The 21,268-nt window shown below is 35.7% G+C and overlaps 1 protein-coding gene across 1 annotated transcript; it reads left to right on the forward strand.

Annotated features, from left to right (window-relative positions):
- Nucleotides 1-15,012: 15,012 nt before the first annotated feature.
- LOC145062346 (NAC transcription factor 25-like) lies at nt 15,013-16,557 on the forward strand. Its single transcript, XM_079009962.1, has 3 exons — nt 15,013-15,286; nt 15,371-15,678; nt 15,786-16,557. Exons 1-3 carry the CDS (start codon nt 15,103-15,105, stop codon nt 16,344-16,346), a joined length of 1,053 nt encoding a protein of 350 aa, XP_078866088.1. The 5' UTR covers nt 15,013-15,102; the 3' UTR covers nt 16,347-16,557.
- Nucleotides 16,558-21,268: the final 4,711 nt, after the last annotated feature.

Genomic DNA, 21,268 nt, shown 5'->3' on the forward strand with positions numbered 1-21,268 from the left:
AAGATTTCCCATGTGGGCCCTCTCTTCTTTTCTCCTTCGTATTTTGGTCATGTTGACCCCAGACCGGCTGGTATGTAAATGATTTGGCATGCGTAACATATTTACATCTATGTTATGGGTTTTAAATGATTATTTCACTTTACTAACATTGTTTTCCCAATTTTGTAGGTGAGTTCCCTTCTTATGTGTTGTTTGAGGAAGAGTTGGATGAAGCATGGTGGTTAATAGTGATGGGTTTGAGCATCCTAACACTTCCTAAGTGTACATGCAACCCTAATAACCTTGGATCTATGTTTGTCTAATAATCATGCAAAGTTGAATTCCAAGTTTATATTCCTATCTAGCATACATGGGGAAAAATTTTTAACTTGAATGAAAGATAGAATAAGTTACCTTGTTGTTGCTTATGATCCTTGAAACCTTGTGAGCCTAGCACCCCAAGTGTGATGCCTCAAATGCTTCACACAACACCAAATGCTTTTGGAATGACTTTAGAGAGAATACACACTTCTAAAATCGGCCTAGCCCTCCTGTTTCTTATGTGTAGCCGATTTTGGTGGAGAATATGTTCTTTATATAGTGTTGACACATCTAGGGTTACACCATGTAAACCCTAATGTGTCATGACTCTTCATTTCCATGACCCATGGGTTTGTAACTACCATGGAGTATCCTATGGGTGGAACCCAACTTGATAATCCATGGAGCCTCTTAGCCCCACTATACAAGTTATTGATGATTTACATAATCAACCTATATATTTAATTAGTTATCTTTTGATCACTTAATTAATTCTAAATTAATTCTTGATCAAACTAATTAAATAATATTATTAATATATTAGAACTTATAATATATTAATAATCCACAAGTGTTATTTCTCTCATTTAGTCTATCCAATTGCATGGTGCCATGCAACCCAAATGGACCATGCCGGGTCGGGTCAAGTATGTACCAGAAATAGTTATGGACATAGACACCTTATCCAACAGTCTCACACTTGGATAAGTCTAATAACTATAACTGTAATACTTCAGGAACCGAACGGCAATCGTAGCTCTTTCAAGGTCTCTCGGAATTGAGAAGATGATGATACGCCATTTAAGATAAGTGATCATATAATCCTCTGTTCTAGATATCAGCCGGACAAATACATGGAACAATGTCTTACTTATTGTCCAGCAGTTTATTTCCCGATTTCCGATTTGTTTGAAAAAGAACTTAATTGAACACATTAACTTAGTTCTGATCGGGCCCGGTACATAGGTCAAAACAAAATCATCGAGGGGACCAGATATCAACTTCTAATCCAAGAAGGAACAGATAAACTTCGACTCATATGTTTGTTCTACTACTCATTGAATTATACACAAAAGCACATTTTATAACATCGAGTTACCAATGCGTTTACATACAATCAATGCATAACCAACTCATAAGTAACAAATCATATCTCTAGGTTTGAAGACTTATATGATATTACCGTCTCACGATCACTCAAGATAAATTCCATGAAGTGATTCCAGTGAGCATGGGTTAAGTCCAATGCTCAGAACTTATGAGCACTCATGATTGTTGTAGCCATGTCCAACACCTTAGACCTCTGCAACCAATCATGACAGTCTCGATTTATGCCTACTTCATATGACCGACTGTGGAGGTTCGAATAATGTGATATACCAAACATAATTATTCTAGAAGTCAAAACATGCAAAAGAAATATAGTAAACGATCGACAAGAGATAGCAACACTTTACTCATAAATAAAACACCTTTTATTCATCATCTAATGTCAATTACACTTTACAAATTGCAAGGTTATCTAACTACTAAATCTAATATCATCCTTCAGCCTTATGCTCCGAGCATGCTGGAGATGCTTAACCCGAGTCAGTCCCTTCATGAGGGGATCTGCTGGATTCTCATCCGATGATACCCTCTTCGCCACGAGGAGTCCTTCTTCTATTCTGTCACACCCCAAAACCGAGAACGGCGGAATACGTTCTGGGGTGGAGGACGTCATGTACAGTATCATAACAATTGCATAATAGTAAAAACAAGCGACAACAACCATTTCATTAATATAGTGATTATAATTACAAACGTGTTCTGCACAGTTAATAGACACCAAAAGTATAAAAAAAAATAAAATATGAATCTTGTATACACTCCATCTTCTCAAAAGCTGCACCAGTACCTGTCTATCTTTGACCTGAGGATACAAGTTATTTTGAAAACGAGTATCAGTATAAAGCTGGTGAGTTCATAAGAATTTAGTGTCGTTGTTTGTATAAAATTGTTTACAATCATGTAATGTAAAAGCTGTAATTACTGTTTGAGAATAGAAGAAATCCTTATAAAATCCTATATTTTCCAAAATTGAGCATTTGTAAGTTAAATCCTTCATGTGTATAAAAGTATTTCCATTGAAACTTTCAGTTATAAATATAATGTAATAAACTTCCTTCATGTAACGTAAATGAGAAAAAGTATTGCCGGTTGGCTGTAATAGTGTTGCAAACTTCAATCAGTAATATGTATTTGTTTACTTCGGGAATTTAGCTTAGACTTTAAGTCTTAGTATGTTAATTTAGATATGGATGTGATCTCTCATGTAACCAAACTGAATGATAAGAGGGAGTCCGATGACCTTCCCGGTCATACGTAGTGTAGTGATGTAGTGCCACCCCTGGGCCTAGTCGGCTCGGACTGTAGTTAACAGTCGGGATGTAATAGTGTCTGTCCTGTATAGATCTATACATGTAGTGTTGCTTTCCTTCCAGGAAGCTCTGGTTACATGGTATTTGCGCAGTAGAGTGTCGTATAGAGGGATAGTGTGTTATACTCTGGACTAGTGTATTCTCTTGTGTTATAGTATAATAAGCTTTTAGTATAGTACATAGAGTGTTCTCTTTAATGTGCATTAACTTGTAATAGTAGCAATTATAGTGAGTATAGTAGTAATAGAGGTAACAAGCAGTAGTCTTAGCTATACCTATTATAGTTAAATAGAGTGTGGGGTTGCATGCCTTTGATTTACAAAGGTATTGAATAAGATGAGGACTTTCATATCTAAATATATAACTAAGAAATCAACGACAGTCGGACGGATAACAATATACCCTAAGACCACAATCAAACAAGGACAGGAAATAAGGCGAGCTATCGGTCCTAAGTCCTTCAAGTCTTACTTATATAAATATATTAGTGTAGATATAGTTTAAAAGAAAAGTAGTTTAAACACAGTTTGAAATAGTTTAACAACAATCTAACCTTGAAAATGCGTTTGATAATTATTTAAAACAGTTTTATTGATAAGTAGCTAAAAATATAAAAAAATCCTTTTTAGTTGCAAGTTATAAATCACATATGATTTGATACTAACACTTGCTGCATTTAACTTGTATCCCCCCCCTAAAACATGTAAAAACATTTGAAAAGATTCATTAAAGGGTATGAACTCACCTGCAGCGAGTTTAGTGGGTGAAGTTGTCGGGTAGAGTGCTAGACGCCAAATGAGAATATGAACACTCACACGGATCCTATGAAACACGTACTGACACATAATGGTGTCTAATTAGTTATCTAATCACTAAATAAGTAAGTAATTACACCTTAATGCATGAAAACACTTTACTTTAAATGCTAGAAGGCTATTGGGTTGCAAGGAACTAGTGTAAAGCCTCACTATGGAGTTTACTCCTCAAATACTCACCTTAGGTGAGTTTATGGTTAAGGGACCTATTCCCCCATGATTTTACGGCCGTAAACGCATGGGAGGAGTATATTTGTGTGCCTTAAGGTTTCTTGTATCACTAGGAAGGGTTCTAGGGTCAAATCCAAGGCTTGAGGGGTGTTTAGGGTTCAAATGGAGCACTCCCTTGGAGTTTGCGGTCCTTGGACCACTCCTTGGGAGTTTACGGTCATAAACACTAGGTTTTATGGCCGTAAACCCTTTAGCACATCCTTCACTTCGTGTTTTGTGGTCCTAAGCTCAAACATACAAGTCTCTAGCCCAAAAATCATGTTAAAGAATGAGTTGGGGGCACCAAAACACCATTTATGGTGTTTACGGTTTATGTGTTTACGGTTCATGAATATTCATGGACCGTAAACCCATGTTTACCCTCCTAAAGGCCCGATTTTTGGTTTCAAGCTTCATGCATGTATGTTTCTAAGTCAAGGATGAGTATTAGAAGAGTTTTGGAGGGATTTTGGGCTACAAAAACCCCGTTAAGGGTGTTTACGGTTTTGGGAGGTATTCCCAAACCGTAAACTCAAGTTTTTAAGGCTTTTGAGTGATTAAATCTCGAGGTTGTATGAATGCAAAGCTAGACAACAAGTTAGGGAGTATTACCTACGATTTGGAGCTTGAATGAGGTGATTTTTGAACAAACCCACTTGTAGAGAGAGTGACTAGAGTGGTAAAAAGCTCCATCTAGTGCCCACTCACCCTTTATATAGGGGTTGGGTTTGGGGCTAGGTGGGAATCTACCCGATATTGACGCGAAACGGGGTTTAAATTTTTACCCGATTAAATAGTCGTAATTAAAAACTTTTTCTAACTAAACGGGAGGGCAATTCACATGTTTTTATTTATTTCAATACGAAAATAATAAAATAAAATAAAACACTTATTTATTTTTCCACCCCAATATTAAACGGAATCTTAATAAAAATAGAATATTCTTTTAACAGAAACGGGTTATAACGACGGAATAAATTTCGGGTCGTCACATATTCGATGTCTAATGAAATGGTATTTTTATGTCGATGTGTCTGGATCTCTCGTGATCCCTTGGTTCCTTAGCTAAGGCAACTGCACTTTCACTATCACATAAAATTTCCATTGGCTCTTTAATAGCTGGTACAACTCCAAGGTCTCCAATGAAGTTCTTCAGCCATATCGCCTCCTTTGCTGACTCGCTAGCTGCAATATACTCTGATTCGCAAGTTGAATTAGCCACTGTCTCTTGCTTGGAACTCTTCCAAGAAATTGCTCCTCCGTTTAAGGTAAAGACCCAGCCTGACTGAAAGCGGAAATTATCCCTATCAGTATGAAAGCTAGCATCATTATACCCTACAACTCTCAAGTCATCACTCCCACCGAGGGTAAGAACCCAGTCCTTAGTCCTCCGTAGGTACTTTAGGATATTCTTTACCGCGGTCCAGTGTGCCTTGCCAGGGTTCCCCTGATACCTGCTAACCATGCTCAAGGAAAATGCTACATCAGGTCGAGTACATGTCATAGCATACATGATCGATCCTACAACCGAAGCATAAGGTATTCAACTCATTTCTCCTATCTCAGCCTCAATACTAGGGCTTTGTGTTGTACTCAATCTGGCGTTACTCTGGATGGGTAACTCTCCTTTCTTGGAGTCTTGCATGTTGAATCTCTTCAGCACCTTATCCTAGTAGGTACTTTGACTAAGTCCAATTAGTCTTTTACTCCGGTCTCTCAAGATCCTTATCCCTAGAATATAGGCAGCTTCTCCTAGGTCCTTCATAGAGAAACACTTCCCAAGCTAGGACTTAACTTCCTGCAGAGTTGGGATGTCATTTCCTATGAGTAGTATGTCATCCACATACAATACCAAAAAGCTAATTATACTCCCACTAGCCTTGACATATACACAAGATTCATCTTCACTCCTAGAAAAACCAAATTCCTTGACTTTCTCATCAAAGCAAAGATTCCATCTGCGAGGTGCTTGCTTTAACCCATAAATGGATTTCTCAAGCTTACACACTCTATTAGGGTACTCTGTGTTGACAAAAGCCTCTGGCTGACTCATGTAAACATCCTCAGCCAACTTTCCATTAAGGAAAGCGGTTTTGACATCCATTTGCCATATTTCATAGTCATGAAATGCGGCTGTGGCTAACAGAACCCTAATAGACTTAATCTTGGCCACTGGAGAAAAGGTTCATCATAATCAACTCCCGGAGTTTGTGAGAAACCCTTTGCAACCAGTTTTGCCTTATAAGTGTGTACATTACCATCCATTTCGGTCTCCTTCTTGAAGATCCATTTGTACCCTACAGTCTTACGACCTGGTACATTCTCAACCAAGCTCCAAACTTGATTGTCATACATGGACTGTATCTCGCTGTCCATTGCCTCTTTCCACTTGGCTGGCTCAGGGCTTGCCATGGCTTCCACGTAACTGTTAGGTTCATCCATACCTATCAGTGTATCATCATTGATAAGTGTATCACCTTCCGCAGTAATATGGAATCCATAGTAATGCTCAGGTGCATTCCTAACCCTTGAGGAACGCCTCAGAGGTACAGACTTGTCAATTGGCTCAACAGGAGTTTCCTCCTCAAGTTGAGTGCTAGGGTTTGAAGTTCCTTCACCACTTGAATCTTGAATTTCTTCAAGGTCAAATTGCCTCCCACTGTTTCCTTGGCTTATGAACTCTCTCTCTCTCTCTCTCTCTTTCTCTCTCTCTCTCTCTCTCTCTCTCTCTCTCTCTCTCTCTCTCTCTCTCTCTCTCTCTCTCTCTCTCTCTCTCTCTCTCTCTCTCTCTCTCTCTCGAAAGACAACCCTTCTAGCTACAAAGACCACATTTTCACTAGGTCTGTAGAAGAGGTAACCAAAGGATTGTTGTGGGTAGCCAATGAAAATACACCTCTCATTTCGAGGTTCGATCTTATCATGAGTCTCGCATCTCATGAAAGCCTCGCAACCCTAAATCTTGATGTGGTCTAGTTTGGGTACTTTACCAGTCCACATCTCATGAGGAGTTTTGGCAACTTTCTTTGTAGGGACTAGATTATCAGAATCAATACACAATACATTATTTCCTAATTTATCAACCACAGATACAGTTTCATACATGCCATCACAAGGTAATGCTTTAAAATAAAGAACACTATTAAAGAAAGCATTAATCGAACCAACTTCATTATCAAATGAAAAGGTGAAACCTTGTTTATACAATGCATGAAAGGAAATAATGTTTCTTGCCATTTCTGGAGAATAACAACACTTATTCAAATCTAAACTAAACCCACTACTTAGCGATAAAGTATAAACTCCAATATTGGTGACAGGTAAAGCTTTCATATTCCCCATGATTAAGTTTATTCTTCCATGCTCCACATTCTCACTTCTTCTTAGTCCTTGCAAATCAGAACAGATATGAATACCACAACCGGTATCAAGGACCCAAGAATTAGAATGGGATGATTTATTAAATAAGATAGTGTAAATACCTGCATGGTTGGGTTTAACTTTCCCATCCTTCACATCTTGCTGGTATTTTGGGCAGTTCCGCTTCCAATGTGACTTTTCATGGCAATAGAAGCATTCAGCCTCTTTTGGGTCAGAAGAAGGAGTGATGTAACCTTTCTTGGTTCCACTTGAAGAAGAGCCATCAAGGGTCCTAGCCTTGGTACCCTTCGGAGAGCTCTTTCTCTTCTTCCCTCGACCTTTCCCGATTGCCAAAATCGGGGCGGAGTTCGGAGTAGGAGTGTTAACAACCGACTTCCCCATAAGACCTGTTTCTGCGGTCTTGAGAAGTCCCAGAAGTTTGTTGAGTGTGACCTCTTCCTTATTAATGTGACATGTCATGTGGAATTGATCATAGCATGATGTTTGTGCCTGATTGGATGCTAAACGTCAGTTCGGGGCTTGAACGCGTGCTTGGTTCCTATGTAATATGAAAAGATACATATTTGTATCTAATTAGGCTTTGAACTATTAATTAGTTGAGGATATACACTTCTAGTTGCGAAAACACTTCATTTCAAGTGTTTGGAGTAACCCGGGTGACATCTATGGACGTATATGGCTTGGATATGGAGTTTACTCTTCAAGAGTAAACTCCCAAGAGAGTTTAAGGCCCTAATGACCCACTCCCCATGCGTTTACGGCCATAAACTCATGGTGGGGTGTTCTAGGGTGCTAAATGGCCTTATAACATTTGAGGGGTGATGCTAGTTTTGGTTTTAAGGCATTGGAAGTGTTTAACCCAACATATGGACCACTATAAGGAGTTTACGGCAGTAAACTAAGAGTTTACGGCCGTAAGATCCCCCACACACCTTCCTTTGATGTTTTGGTGGTCCTAGGCCATTCACAAGTGTTTCTAGCTAAATCTACAAGCCATGGATTGAATTTAAGGCACCAATTGACCCATTTATAGGAGTTTACGGCCCAGGAACCCATACTTAGGGTTTTTACAACCGTGAACCCCTAAGGGAGTAGTTTTCATCAAGTTTAAGGCTCCTAATTCGTTTGTGGTTGCTTCTAGACTTTATTCCAAGGCTTAGGAGGTGTTTAAGTGGCATTTTAACACCTTAAAAGGAGTTTACTACCCATGAAAGGGTGTTTACGGCCCAAGCATGTTCTTGGGCAGTAAACTCATTTTTACTCCCTAAATGATGAGTTCAAGGTGTTCCAATTCCATTCCAATAAGTCCTTAAGCCATATCTAAGCTCCAAAGGTGGTTTGGAAGGGTTTTTGGGCTCCAAAACCCATTTTATGTGAGTTCACGGCCTAGGACTGTTCTAGGGCCGTAAACTCATGTTAAGGGTCCTATTTCATAGATTAAACACGAATTTGAAGGCTAAAGATGTTATACTATGAGCTAGGATTGTTACCTTGATGATTTGGAGCTTGAAATGAGTGATTTTGGATCAAGAACTTGGATTTGAGGAGAGAGGTTAGAGATAGAGTGAAAAGGATTCAAATGAGGCTTAATCAACTTTATATATGGTTTGGATTTGAGACAGTGGAATTCTACCCGATACTGACGTTAGACGGGGCTTTTGGTTGTACCCGATTTAACTGTTTATAACCCGACGGAATAAAACTAAAATTTTTCCAACTAATAATTTGAGTCATTTTCATGTGTTTCTAACGGGTTTGGATACCAATTAAGTCATAATAGAAGTCTCGAAATAAATGACTTAATTTAAAAATGTAAACGGAAATGATTCGAAAAAAGACGAATTTTATGGACGGAAACGGGTTACGGCGATGGAGCAAACTTCGGGTTGTCACAGAGTTGTAGTGTAATTTCATTTGATTAGTGGAATTCAAGATGGTTGGGATCTTTCATGGTTGATAAATGTAAGGGGTGGTGAGAACACGAATGCAAGGTGAGTTTCTGCTAGGTTCATGTTTTCAAGAATGTAAGTGTGGTCCTCGTATCAAAAGTTTCTAGGAAAAGGTTTCATGGTAGTTTGGTGTCTCTTCTGGGACAATGAAGTAAGGGTTCAAGGTGCTTATGCTACTCGATTTGGCTATTAGCTTATGGTTGATTAGCTCATTAAGTCGGTCGCCGCCATTAGTAGGGTAAGAATAGTGATGACCTATCGCTCCTAGGGTGAATGATACATTGTTTTTAGGAATGGTTCTACATGTGTCGAGGTCAAGCAAGGTATTGGATTTCCATATTTTTGGCAGAGAAGTGATGTTTATTTTGCATTATTTAAAGTTTATGGGTCAATGATTCATTCTCCATCAGGAAGTGTGAGTCATGCTAATATTGGGTTTTGATTGTAACATTGGAAGATCGTTGTGTATATGAGTCGTCATTTAGCCGAAGCAAGGTTCGGGAAGAATTAACCGGTTCCTCCGGGTGCCTGGAAAGTAGCAATGAGTGATTGCGAGGATGATATCAAGTTTAAGTGGGGGAGAGTTGTAATATCCAATTTCAAGAAGCTTACTATTTTGGGAAATATGGGCATTAAATGAATCAATCTAGAGCCCTGGACTTCATGGGGTTTGGTTTTTAGGCCCATTTGGGAGTAGATTATATAGGTTGTGTGATCTAAGATTTTGGTTTGTGCTTTAGAGGTCCAGGGGCATAATGGTATTGTTGGGCTTTTCATTACCTTTATGGCCATATAAAGAAGACTAAAAACTGAGTTGGGACGTAGAAGTTATGACCTTTGGAAGTTAGGAAGGAATGTGGTGTTGACCTCTACATTGGGTGTATTGCATGGAAGAAACTCCGACGTTCTTTAAGTATGTCAGGCGTACATGTGGTACTCACGACGTACTCACGTGAATCATAAACCTAAATTTTAAGGTTTGGACCCTATAAAACCTCATTATCTCCCTTGAGGTTAGCCTCATTTCCAGCCTCCATCCTCTCTTATCTTAATTTTGAAACCCTAGCCTCATTTGTGAGACTCTTGAGCCTTTGAGTGTTTTGGAGTGTTCTTGGTGCATCTTGGAGAAGGAAGAACTCATAGGAGAAGTTTACGCTGGCTTAGAGCTTGTAGATCCAAACCTTTTTCACCTTGATCTTTCTTCTGGAGGTATAAAGCTTCAATCTTGATGGTTCTTTAATGTAGATCTAACTTTAGGTTATGTTTTAAGCATTTTTTGGTCCCATGCTTTGGATATTGTGAGTAGAAGTTACTCCAAAACCTTTGATCCTCATTCTAGTCATTTTTGACGTCATTAAGTCATAAAAACCGAATCTTGATGGGTATATCTCTTCCATGCATGAATTAGTGGTCCTTTAGTGGAATGATGAATTTAGGGTTTTGTTTTGAACTCCATTAAGCCATGCAAAATCATAAAGTCGGGAACTTTATGACTTAAGATGTAACGAGCCAAAAATCAAGGGTAAAATTTTAACTTTTAATATAGCTAAAACATTGATACCATTTATTCTAAACATTTCAAATCATCATTAAGTAAAACATTTATCAGAGTTCATCCCAAAATCATTCACTGCGGAAATCATAGGTGTGTGCACTGCGATCAATCCGAGCTCTTCATTTCCAAATCGATGATACCTAAAACCAAAACTATAAACCGTAAGCATAAAGCTTAGTGAGTCCCCCAGAGCATACCCCACACACAATCCACATAACACATACCATATTAGCTATAAAAGCTACATATATCACATAAGCCATGCATACATAAACATGTAAGAATGTCATGGGCTACCCCACAGGGTCTTTACATAGGACTGTCATGGGCTACCCCACATGGTCTTACATCCAATGCCATGGCTACCCCACATGGTCTTTACCTAGGACTGCCATGGGCTACCCCACATGGTCTTACATCCAATGCCACGGGCTCCCCCCGGCGTCTTCCACACAAGTATCACAAAGACAACTAGCATAACACATATCATATAATCACTAGCATACCACTTAGCATAAAGCTAACTATCATACCACATATCTCTACTATAGCTAGTGTACCGCATAACATAAAATGGGCCGGCCTTGGTGTCTTAGACCCATTGGCATGGTGAGAAGACTCGCCTCGCACTGCAGAAGCTTTCCGCATGAATTCCTTAGCTACTGCCCTACCAGCTTCCTGAGCTGTCACTACCAATCAATATACCCCAATTAGCAATCGGGTCTCATACCATAATCCTTAATCCATGCATGGGGTAAAATGACCATTTTACCCCTGCCCAATATGATCCAAAACTAAGACCCAAACCCAAAACAAAAGCCAAACATTATAATGTCCATAAAACCATCAATGGCCCAATTTTCCAAATTGGGCTTGGACCTTCCTAATGGACCTTATACTAAAGCCCAATATTCTCTTTAGTCAATAATCCTGACCCAATTGGCCCATGAAGGCCCACAACAACCTAGTCCAAGAATAGGCCCAAATCGAGGCCCATAATGCGAAGTCCATTTCTATATTGGGTCACAAGGCCCAATGGGCCCAAATATTCCATTATTGGCCCAAAGATACATTCAGGCCCAACTATCAGCAAATCCAGACCCAAAACCATTAGGGCCTAAAGGTCCGAAGTCCACAAAGGCCCAAGACCTCCCGAGAGCGTATGTTGGGCGTACCTCTTATGTACGCTTAGTGTACTAGGCAAAAGGGTTGTACGCACAGCATACCACATTGTACGCCCAGCGTACAAACGGCTGATGCACAAAATTTATTAAGTGCTTAATGCTTCAAACCAAGGGACAAAATTACAGATCTGAGCTCTACTTAACGTCTTAATCCATAAAGTCACTAAATTGGTGACTTATATGACCCACATTAACCCAAAATCAAAGTATAACAATCTACTTCCATTAAAATGACCATAACTCTTGCATGAATCCATTAAGACCTCCAAGATGACAACTTTCTGCCTTAGAGATTTAGTTAGCACCAAGGGTGGCAACCCTAAGCCTAAAAACGGATTTGGAACCATAAAGCTCCATTCTTGGGACCAAAAAGATCCAAAAACTCAACATAATAGATCTAAGAATTCAATGGTCAAGTTTAGAACTTTATACCTTCATCAAGCTGAAAATGAGTCGCAAAAGCCAGATCCATAAGCTTCTTCTTGATCTCCATCTTTCCACCTAACTCCACCTTCTTGAAAATGGGCCAAACACTCCAAAAATGGACTCCATAAGCTCAAAATGCTACCATGAATGGTATAAGATGATTTCTAGGGTTTAGTGGGGTGGAGGCTAAAGATATTAGGGTTAGGTTATGAGATAAGGAGATTAAATAGGGTCCAACTCCCTAAAATAGGGTTCGGATCTGATTGGAGTACACCCAACGTACATATGGTACGCCCAGCGTACTCCGGGGAACATTGGCGATCCTCCTGGTCAGTACACCCAACTTACTCCAAGGTACGCCCAGTGTACTACCTTCATCGCTAATACGCCCCGCGTACGCTTTGTGTATGCCCTGTGTACTCGGCTAAGCCTGAAAACCACGAAACTTCTGAAGGCCATAATTTCTTCGTTATAAGCCCGATTCCAACGATCCTTATATCCACAGAAAGGTGAAGAGAAGCCCTACACTTCTAACAACTCAAACCTTTCTTAAGACCTTTCGAATAAAAACCCATTTTCCACAAAATCCCGAACTGCCACTTTACCGAAATACCCCTAGGCTCCAAAACACGAACCGAACACCCAGATCACTTCTAATACATCACCTGCATCCAAAAGGGCCTAGATCTTACCTTCCCAAGAGCCATAATCCTTATAATGACCGACCTTCGAGCCACCGCTTCAGACTAGGAGTCAATTCGGAACAGAGCGTTACATAAGACGTCCCTTAGAGTCACATCTTGAAGTTAGACGTTTTGTCTTAAGGTATTAAGAGCTTCGAATGAGATTTTGGGCTTCACGACGCAGTACGTCGGGCGTACTGGGGTGTTACATTGGTCGTACTTACCAGAATGTCTATATGGGCCATTTTGGGCTTTGGGTTGTTTTAGGATTGATCCATGCTTTGTTGGGCCAAGTATAGGAAGGGTAAAATAGTCTTTTACCCCTTAGCATGATAGAAAATTATTGGAACTTTGATTATACGTTATTACCCTAATTATTGACTAGGGGTGATTTTGGATATGTTTAGTGTGAAGAGCCTTGTAGCAGCAGCGCGTATGTGATTCGGTTATCATCAATTTGAGGTGAGTCTTCTCACAATGTTTGGCGGGTCGAAGTCTCAATTCCTGCCCATTGATTATGTTTATAGGATGCTAGTTGTTTGTGTGACTCTTGCATGTATCGTATATGTTTATATGTATACCGTGCGGGGCCCATGACATGTTACTGTCAGATATGTATCGGGCGGGGCCTAATGTCGAGCGGGGACCGATGCCGGGCAGGGCCCATTATATACATAGTATGTGTTATTTGGGGAACTCACTAAGCTTTGTGTTTACGGTTTATGTTTATGGTTTCAGGTACTTTCGGTTTTGAAGGGAAGGGACCGGTCTGACTGCACTGCATCCCCCAGAGTTTTACGTATTGACTATTTATGATTTTTACTCTAATGTTTAATTTATTTAATCACTTTGATTGGTTTTGGAACAACTTAATTGTATGACTTATTGTTTTGAAATTGAAAATTTTTACTCTAATTTTTGGGACACTACATTTGGATTTTTAGAAGACTTGTGTTTGTAATGTCTTCTTACACCTTTGTTGTCATATCTGTTGTCATAATCTCGCGTGAAATATTTTTATTAAACCCGAAGTGTTTAGAAAATTTATGATTGGGACCATTTTCTACAAACTAAAACTTTAAAATTAATGTAAAATATTTTATTAAAGGTTATTTCAAATAGGCTTATGCGAGAGGTGTTACAATTAACCATAGAATATACGACTGGATCTCCCATGATTTTGAACAAATGACTCATCCCACCAAACAAAGAACCCTAGGATCACTTACTGTTTGACTTACACTGTGACTTCTGAAAAAAAGTTGATGAAAGAAGATGAAAGTTATTAGGTTCGAGATCACAAAATTAGTAGTTAAAGATCGGGATTTATGTTGCTTTACGTTTTACAATATCTCGATTCACAAGATTAAATCGGGATACAAAGATCCTTTTAAAATCGATTAAAAAGGACGAGGATACCAAGACAATTGGTGGTAGAAGGAGAAGTTGTATGTGGATTGAAGGAGAAGGAAGAAGTCACGTCCAAGGACAAAAAGAAAGAAAAAGAAAAATATGTGAAATTGGTTCAAAGGAAGTCGTTTTCTTTGAGATCCGAATTAAAGATTTGGACCGAATATGTGCAAAGAATCATAATCAAACAAGCTGATCTAGACCAAGTCCAGAAAAAAGTCTAATTGGACCTAGTTAGACCAACATCAAACACCGCTAACATAATTTAAAAAATTATGGATATGTTTTTGTGAGGAAATCAGTTCCATGAATATGTGAGACAAAATTCGCACTACACTCGCATGTTCAGTTTTAAAGTTATGGAAAATAATGGTCTTATGTTGATACACCGCCTCTAATTATTTCCGCGAGTAACTAAAAATATCATGAGAAATATTGTAATAATTCGCTACACTATAATAATATCAACACATTTTTGGGGCAAGTATAAGTGTATAACATCCGAAGGGCCCATTGGCTAATTTGCCCATCTGGAGTATGACGTGGCGTCAGATACTGCAGAAATATCCTAGTTTTGAAACCAACGGTGTATGACCACTGATTCTGTACGGGTCACCCTATATTAATACCATGGTCCTACACTCATGTAAAAGATCAGCTCTCTCTCTCTCTCTCTCTCTCTCTCTCTCTCTCTCTCTCTCTCTCTCTCTCATGATCATGCTCTTCTCTGATCGAAATCTAAATAAAGAAAAATCGAAGTAATTTTGTTGATATGGAGAGTACAAATTCGTCGACGGGTTCTCAATTACTTCAGCTCCCGCCGGGATTCCGCTTCCACCCCACCGACGAAGAGTTGGTGGTTCACTACCTCAAGAAAAGAGCTGCCTCTACGCCTCTTCCGGTGGCGATCATCGCCGAAATAGACCTCTACAAGTTCGATCCATGGGAGCTTCCAGGTGACTGTTAGGATCACTCCCTGCATCCATCTTTTCATCTCTGTTAGTTTTCTAAATTTTAATGGCGTATGTTAATTGTTACAGCTAAGGCAACGTTTGGGGAGCAAGAGTGGTACTTCTTTAGCCCGAGGGATCGGAAGTACCCGAACGGAGCTAGACCTAACCGGGCGGCGAATTCTGGGTACTGGAAAGCTACCGGAACTGATAAACCGGTGATGACGTCAGGTGGGACGCAGAAAGTTGGTGTGAAGAAGGCACTGGTTTTTTATGGAGGGAAGCCACCGAAAGGGGTTAAGACAAATTGGATCATGCATGAATATCGATTAACTGATGGTAAAACAATCTCGAAACCCCATGGATGTGATCCCACCAAACAAAAAGGTTCCTTAAGGGTAATAATTTATTAATTCAAAAGCTTGAAACTTTTATATTTTTTTTTGTAGTTCTGGATGATTTTAATTGGGTATAAGTTATAAATATTTGTTTTATAAATTTTTAGTTAGATGATTGGGTTTTGTGTCGAATCTACAAGAAGAACAATCTACAGAGACCGATGGATAGCGATGGTAGTGATCATCTTCACAACATGAACGGGATGTTGTCGTCTATACCTCCGTCTATCTCGCTTGCCGGCGGCCACCAAGGAACTATCGTGAAGCCGACTGGAGGTGTGGGGTATAATGCAATGATGGAGAATCATGAACATAACCTCATGTTTGATGCTAGAATAAACTCAAATGACACCGATACCAACACCTCCAATCTCCTTCCGATGAAGAGATCCATGCCGGGTCTTTTCTGGAACGAAGACGCCGGTGCCGGCGCCGGCAACACAGGAAATTCAACATCCACGTACACGAAAAGGTTTCTCACCGAAAGTAATAGTGATGTTAGTGTCATGGCCACACGAAACAACGAGGAAAACAGCGGTTCCATTGCAAGTTTACTAAGCCAGCTACCACAAACACAACAAATGCAACCGCAAGCAATGTTGGGGTCTCTTGAAGACGGCGTTTTCCGGCAACCATATCAGTTACCGGGCATAAATTGGTACTCTTAGATCAGTAATTTTGGAGAGTGGGTATGATTCCAAAAAGGAAAAAAACGATAAAAGTGAGACGCCCCCATCTTCTTTTCCATGAGCCACTACATAAACCCTAAAAGGTAAGAACGGTTTTTAAACTTTTCTACAGCTGTTTATAAACATGCATATTTCTGTAATATATACAACATGCACAATTTGTGTAATATATCAATAGAAATTTAGTGTATGCATATGTGTGTGTGCGTGTATATATATATATATATATATATATATATATATATATATATATATATATATATATATATATATATATATATATATATATATATATATATATATATATATATATATATATATATATATATATATTAAGTATCTTTTATATTTTTTCTTTCTTATTTATATTTTTATCCATTTAAAATAGTAACAAATGTTATATTTTGATAATACTAATTATATTTAAAAACAATTATATCATTTCAAATAAATAGTAATATATATTCTTCTACTTATATCACTATTTACTTGAAATGTATACTTGTTTTGAAATCTAATATATATATATATATATATATATATATATATATATATATATATATCTTGAGATTAAACCCAGTTACATATTTTTTATTTGTTGCTCTAACGTTCCAGCGTACTGGTAGAAAACAGAATATACATAATCATAAATGATTATATGACAAAGACGTATAATCATATCTGATTATACATATATGTTTAATCATAAACGATTATACATATATCTCTGTTCACAGATTGGGTAAAAATATATGATTATGACAATTGGTGACAGAATAAATTGTAGTGTGGCAATGGTATAAGTGATGGAGGTGACAGTGGTGGGGTTGGTTGGTACTATCAAAGGTGGTGGTAGTGTCGGTGGTGGTTGTGGTGGTGGGATGGTGGCGGAAGAGAAAGAAACGGGCGACGCAATATAACCATTTATGATTATAACAGGTCCGTTGTGTCGGTACACCGAAAAGTTAGAGTAGCAGATGTAGAATATGTGGCTGAGTTTAAATCTCAAGATCTCTATTTTATTTTTAATATCAACGGAATATATATATATATATATATATATATATATATATATATATATATATATATATATATATATATATATATATATTCAAGTGAAATAACTATATGTGGTAAATCCTTACTTATAGTTAATTTTTATAATTTTGTTTCAAAAATCATATTTATTTTTTGGAAATATGGTCAAAAGTTAACATTACAAACCCATAAATAATAGTCAAAACAAATATATATATATATATATATATATATATATATATATATATATATATATATATATATATATATATATATATATATATATATATATATATATATATATATATAAAATTTACCATATTAATAATTTTGTTGCTACCCTGAATTGAACCGATATTTCCTTTAGAACCCAACATAATTTTTTGATGAAGTGTCGGCATGAAATTAAAATGAGATATATAACACAAGCATTGAAAATAAATTTACGATGATAAATTTTAACGACGTCAATATCATCCACGATTACTTATGCATGGTATTGATATAAAATATTTACTGAAAATGGAGGGTGAGTGTTGTTAGTGATAAAATATATAGATCTACCCTAATAAATGAAGGTTTTTTTTTGTCACTTGTCATAATCTCATTCAATTTGCTACATGTAATTTTATGGTAATTTTAAATTAATTTTTATTCTACTTGTCATTTTATATTTTCTATTTTATTAAATGTCAAATATTATTTAAATCTAATAATAAATGCATATCAATTTCATTAATGAACTTTCCTTTTAATTTCAAAATTACTAAATTAAAGTTTCATTAACTTCCTTTATTTATTTATTTAAATTATTTGTTTAAATTTAAAAGAGAAAAAAAAATACTTTAATTTTTATAATTCAATATTTTTCTCACTTTTCTTATAAATTCAAACTTCTCAAATATTTTAAATTTTATATTAATTTTTTTAAATAAACTCATGTAATACATGGGTCTCACACCTAGTTTAAGAGTAAAATAAGATATGTTATTTAGTAGTCTAAGAAAATATAATATGTTTTGTAAACATATAATATTCCAATATTTCATATGTGGTGTTGTACTTTAACATGATCTAATATATATATATATATATATATATATATATTCAAACTAGGTGTAAGACTCGTGTATTACACGGGTTTATTAAAAATAAAATTTTAATATCAATATATAAATATGAAATATTCTATAATGTAATATTTAATAACATAATGTAATCTTCTGAAAATTTGCAATAGAAACTAAATTGTTTGAAATATTTATGAGAATTTATTACCAAATTAATATGATGATTTTATTTCCTTATAAAACTCATTACAATTTTATGGAATTTAATTTTAAGAAAATGGAAATCCCTAAAAATGACAAGTGGAAAATAAAATTTATAAAATTCTCACAAAATGACAAGTGTCAAAATGATGGAGAAGATGACATGTGGCAAAAACAAATCTTCATTTATTAAAGAGGATGTTTCTCACATCTATTGTGTGCTAGAATGCATCAATAGAAATTTAGTATTAATTACATGTATATTAAATATTATCCATAGTTATAACTCAATTTTATGGAAACTAATTAAATTCATCATTAATGTTAACAATAATATTCTTTCATAATGAATTAATATCTAGAAGAATGAGAGTGTATTTCAGCAGAATTAGAGTGTATTCTAGTAGAATACACTATCGTTCTTCATATTCCATGCAAATTTATTGTATTTTAAGTGAGTAAGTTCTGAAACAAAATATGAACTCATAAACCTAGATGCGAATTCATTCTGAAAGAATGTTATTGCTGACATTAATGACGGATTTAATTAGTTTCCATAAAAAGAGAATTATAATTATGGATATCATTTAATATACATATAATTATGGAAATCATTTAATATCTATATTTATTTAATTAAATAATTATCTAATTTACTCAAATCCTATTGGTGTATTCTAGGACACAATAAATATAATAAACAAAATATCCTAGCGTTATATATATATATATATATATATATATATATATATATATATATATATATATAGAGAGAGAGAGAGAGAGAGAGAGTTAGGTTCAAATGTTTTTCACTATCTATTGTGTGCCTATATGATTGATTCTGGACCAATCATTTTAGTTATTTTAAGAAAGTAATTAATGCTTATTAAATTCTGAAGATGTAATTAATACATATTATATCTTCAACATGTAATATGCATTAATTACTTTCTTAAAATAACTAAAATGATTGGTCCAGAATCAGTCATACATGCACACAATAGATAGTGAAAACAAAATAACCTTACCTTATATATATATATATATATATATATATATATATATATATATATAATAGTTTATAACCCGTGGGAACCACGGTTATAAAATTAATCAAATTTTTATAGTGAAAACTCAAAATTATTAATAAGTTATTTTAAATAAATTATTAATTTAAGAGATATTTTTATTAGTTATGTGAAATTATAATCATTGATTCAAATAAATATATAAAATTAATTTTTAATATAAATTAGATATTTTTTATTTGTGAATTAATGAAAACAATAATTTAAAATTTAAAATTTAAAATAGAATCATATTAATGAGGAGGTCTAATATATTTAAAATGAAAAACTAATAGATTGACAAGTGATACATATTAATTAAAATGTCTAATATGATGACACATGGCAAAAGAGCTACCTTTTTATTAGTATAGAGATATATAGTTGGATTCATTAGATTAGGGTTTTCTCTGTGTTTAAAAAATATATGAACGTATATATTATATATGTTATATATCCTTGAGTGCTATGAAAAACCTCAGCTCAAGCTGTGGATACATTCTATTATTTTAATACTAATATATATATATATATATATATATATATATATATATATATATATATATATATATATATATATATATATATATATATATATATATATATATATATATATATATATATATATATATGTCGACAAAGTAAAAGAAAACATACTATTGAGGAAAAGCAACCCTACAAACCTCGCCGGAATCTTGGCTCATTAGGTTAGCTTTTGCTCTTTACATCAAGATAACAAAATGGCATACCTCGTCAAAATAGGTGTTAGAAAGATCGAACCCTTTAAACCTTTTATGTGATTGCCTTTTATACCCTCCAAGAGTTGCAAGCTTAAAAAGATTTATTGGACAAAAGCGAAAACCGAAACTGAAATGCCACTAACAATGTGAATGCAATGTATAATTACTCGATCGCTCTCAATTGCTATTAAGAAAATGACATAGCGCGTCATTAGAATAGAAACATGCAAAGAAGCGCGTTATTTAATATATACCACATAATCTATGTTCAGTTGTATTTTCAGCGAAAAATATATACTCATATAGAAAAAATAAAATTAGAACAAAAACAAAATTGTGATGTTATCTTTTACATATGACACCTTTGACTTAACCTAACAGAGATGTGATCTTTAATTTGATATTATCTCTAACTTAATCTCTCTAATTATTTTATATTTTATGTGACAAATGTCATTATCCATGGATTTGACACTTATTTGACCCTTACAATGGTTCACTAGTTGATTAACTACACCTCACAAGGTCCTTTTGCTTTCTTGATCATTGATTATTTGTATCACTTGCTAATTAACTATACATCACAAAGTCCTTTTGCTTTCTTGGATTTTGATAATTTTTTGGCGGTGGGACCATTACGTTGTCATCAAAAGGAACCATAATCTTAAAACCACACAAATTAAATCACATTAGGTGCATTCCTTTCCTTTTTAAGTAAAGTGTACAAACCAACTTTAATACATTTTGCATCACTAGTGGCTTTATTTGGATACCTTAATGGGACA

This window comes from Lactuca serriola, chromosome 7, assembly GCF_051521515.1.
Source record: "Lactuca serriola cultivar US96UC23 chromosome 7, Lser_US96UC23_V15, whole genome shotgun sequence".
NCBI lineage: Eukaryota > Viridiplantae > Streptophyta > Magnoliopsida > Asterales > Asteraceae > Lactuca > Lactuca serriola.

Excerpts from the sequence above, each read along its gene's own strand:
- LOC145062346 (XM_079009962.1), top strand. The coding sequence starts at position 15,103 with ATGGAGAGTACAAATTCGTCGACGGGTTCTCAATTACTTCAGCTCCCG. Across the intron at positions 15,287-15,370 it reads CGATCCATGGGAGCTTCCAG|CTAAGGCAACGTTTGGGGAG; the intron begins GTGACTGTTAGG and ends TAATTGTTACAG. Across the intron at positions 15,679-15,785 it reads AACAAAAAGGTTCCTTAAGG|TTAGATGATTGGGTTTTGTG; the intron begins GTAATAATTTAT and ends ATAAATTTTTAG.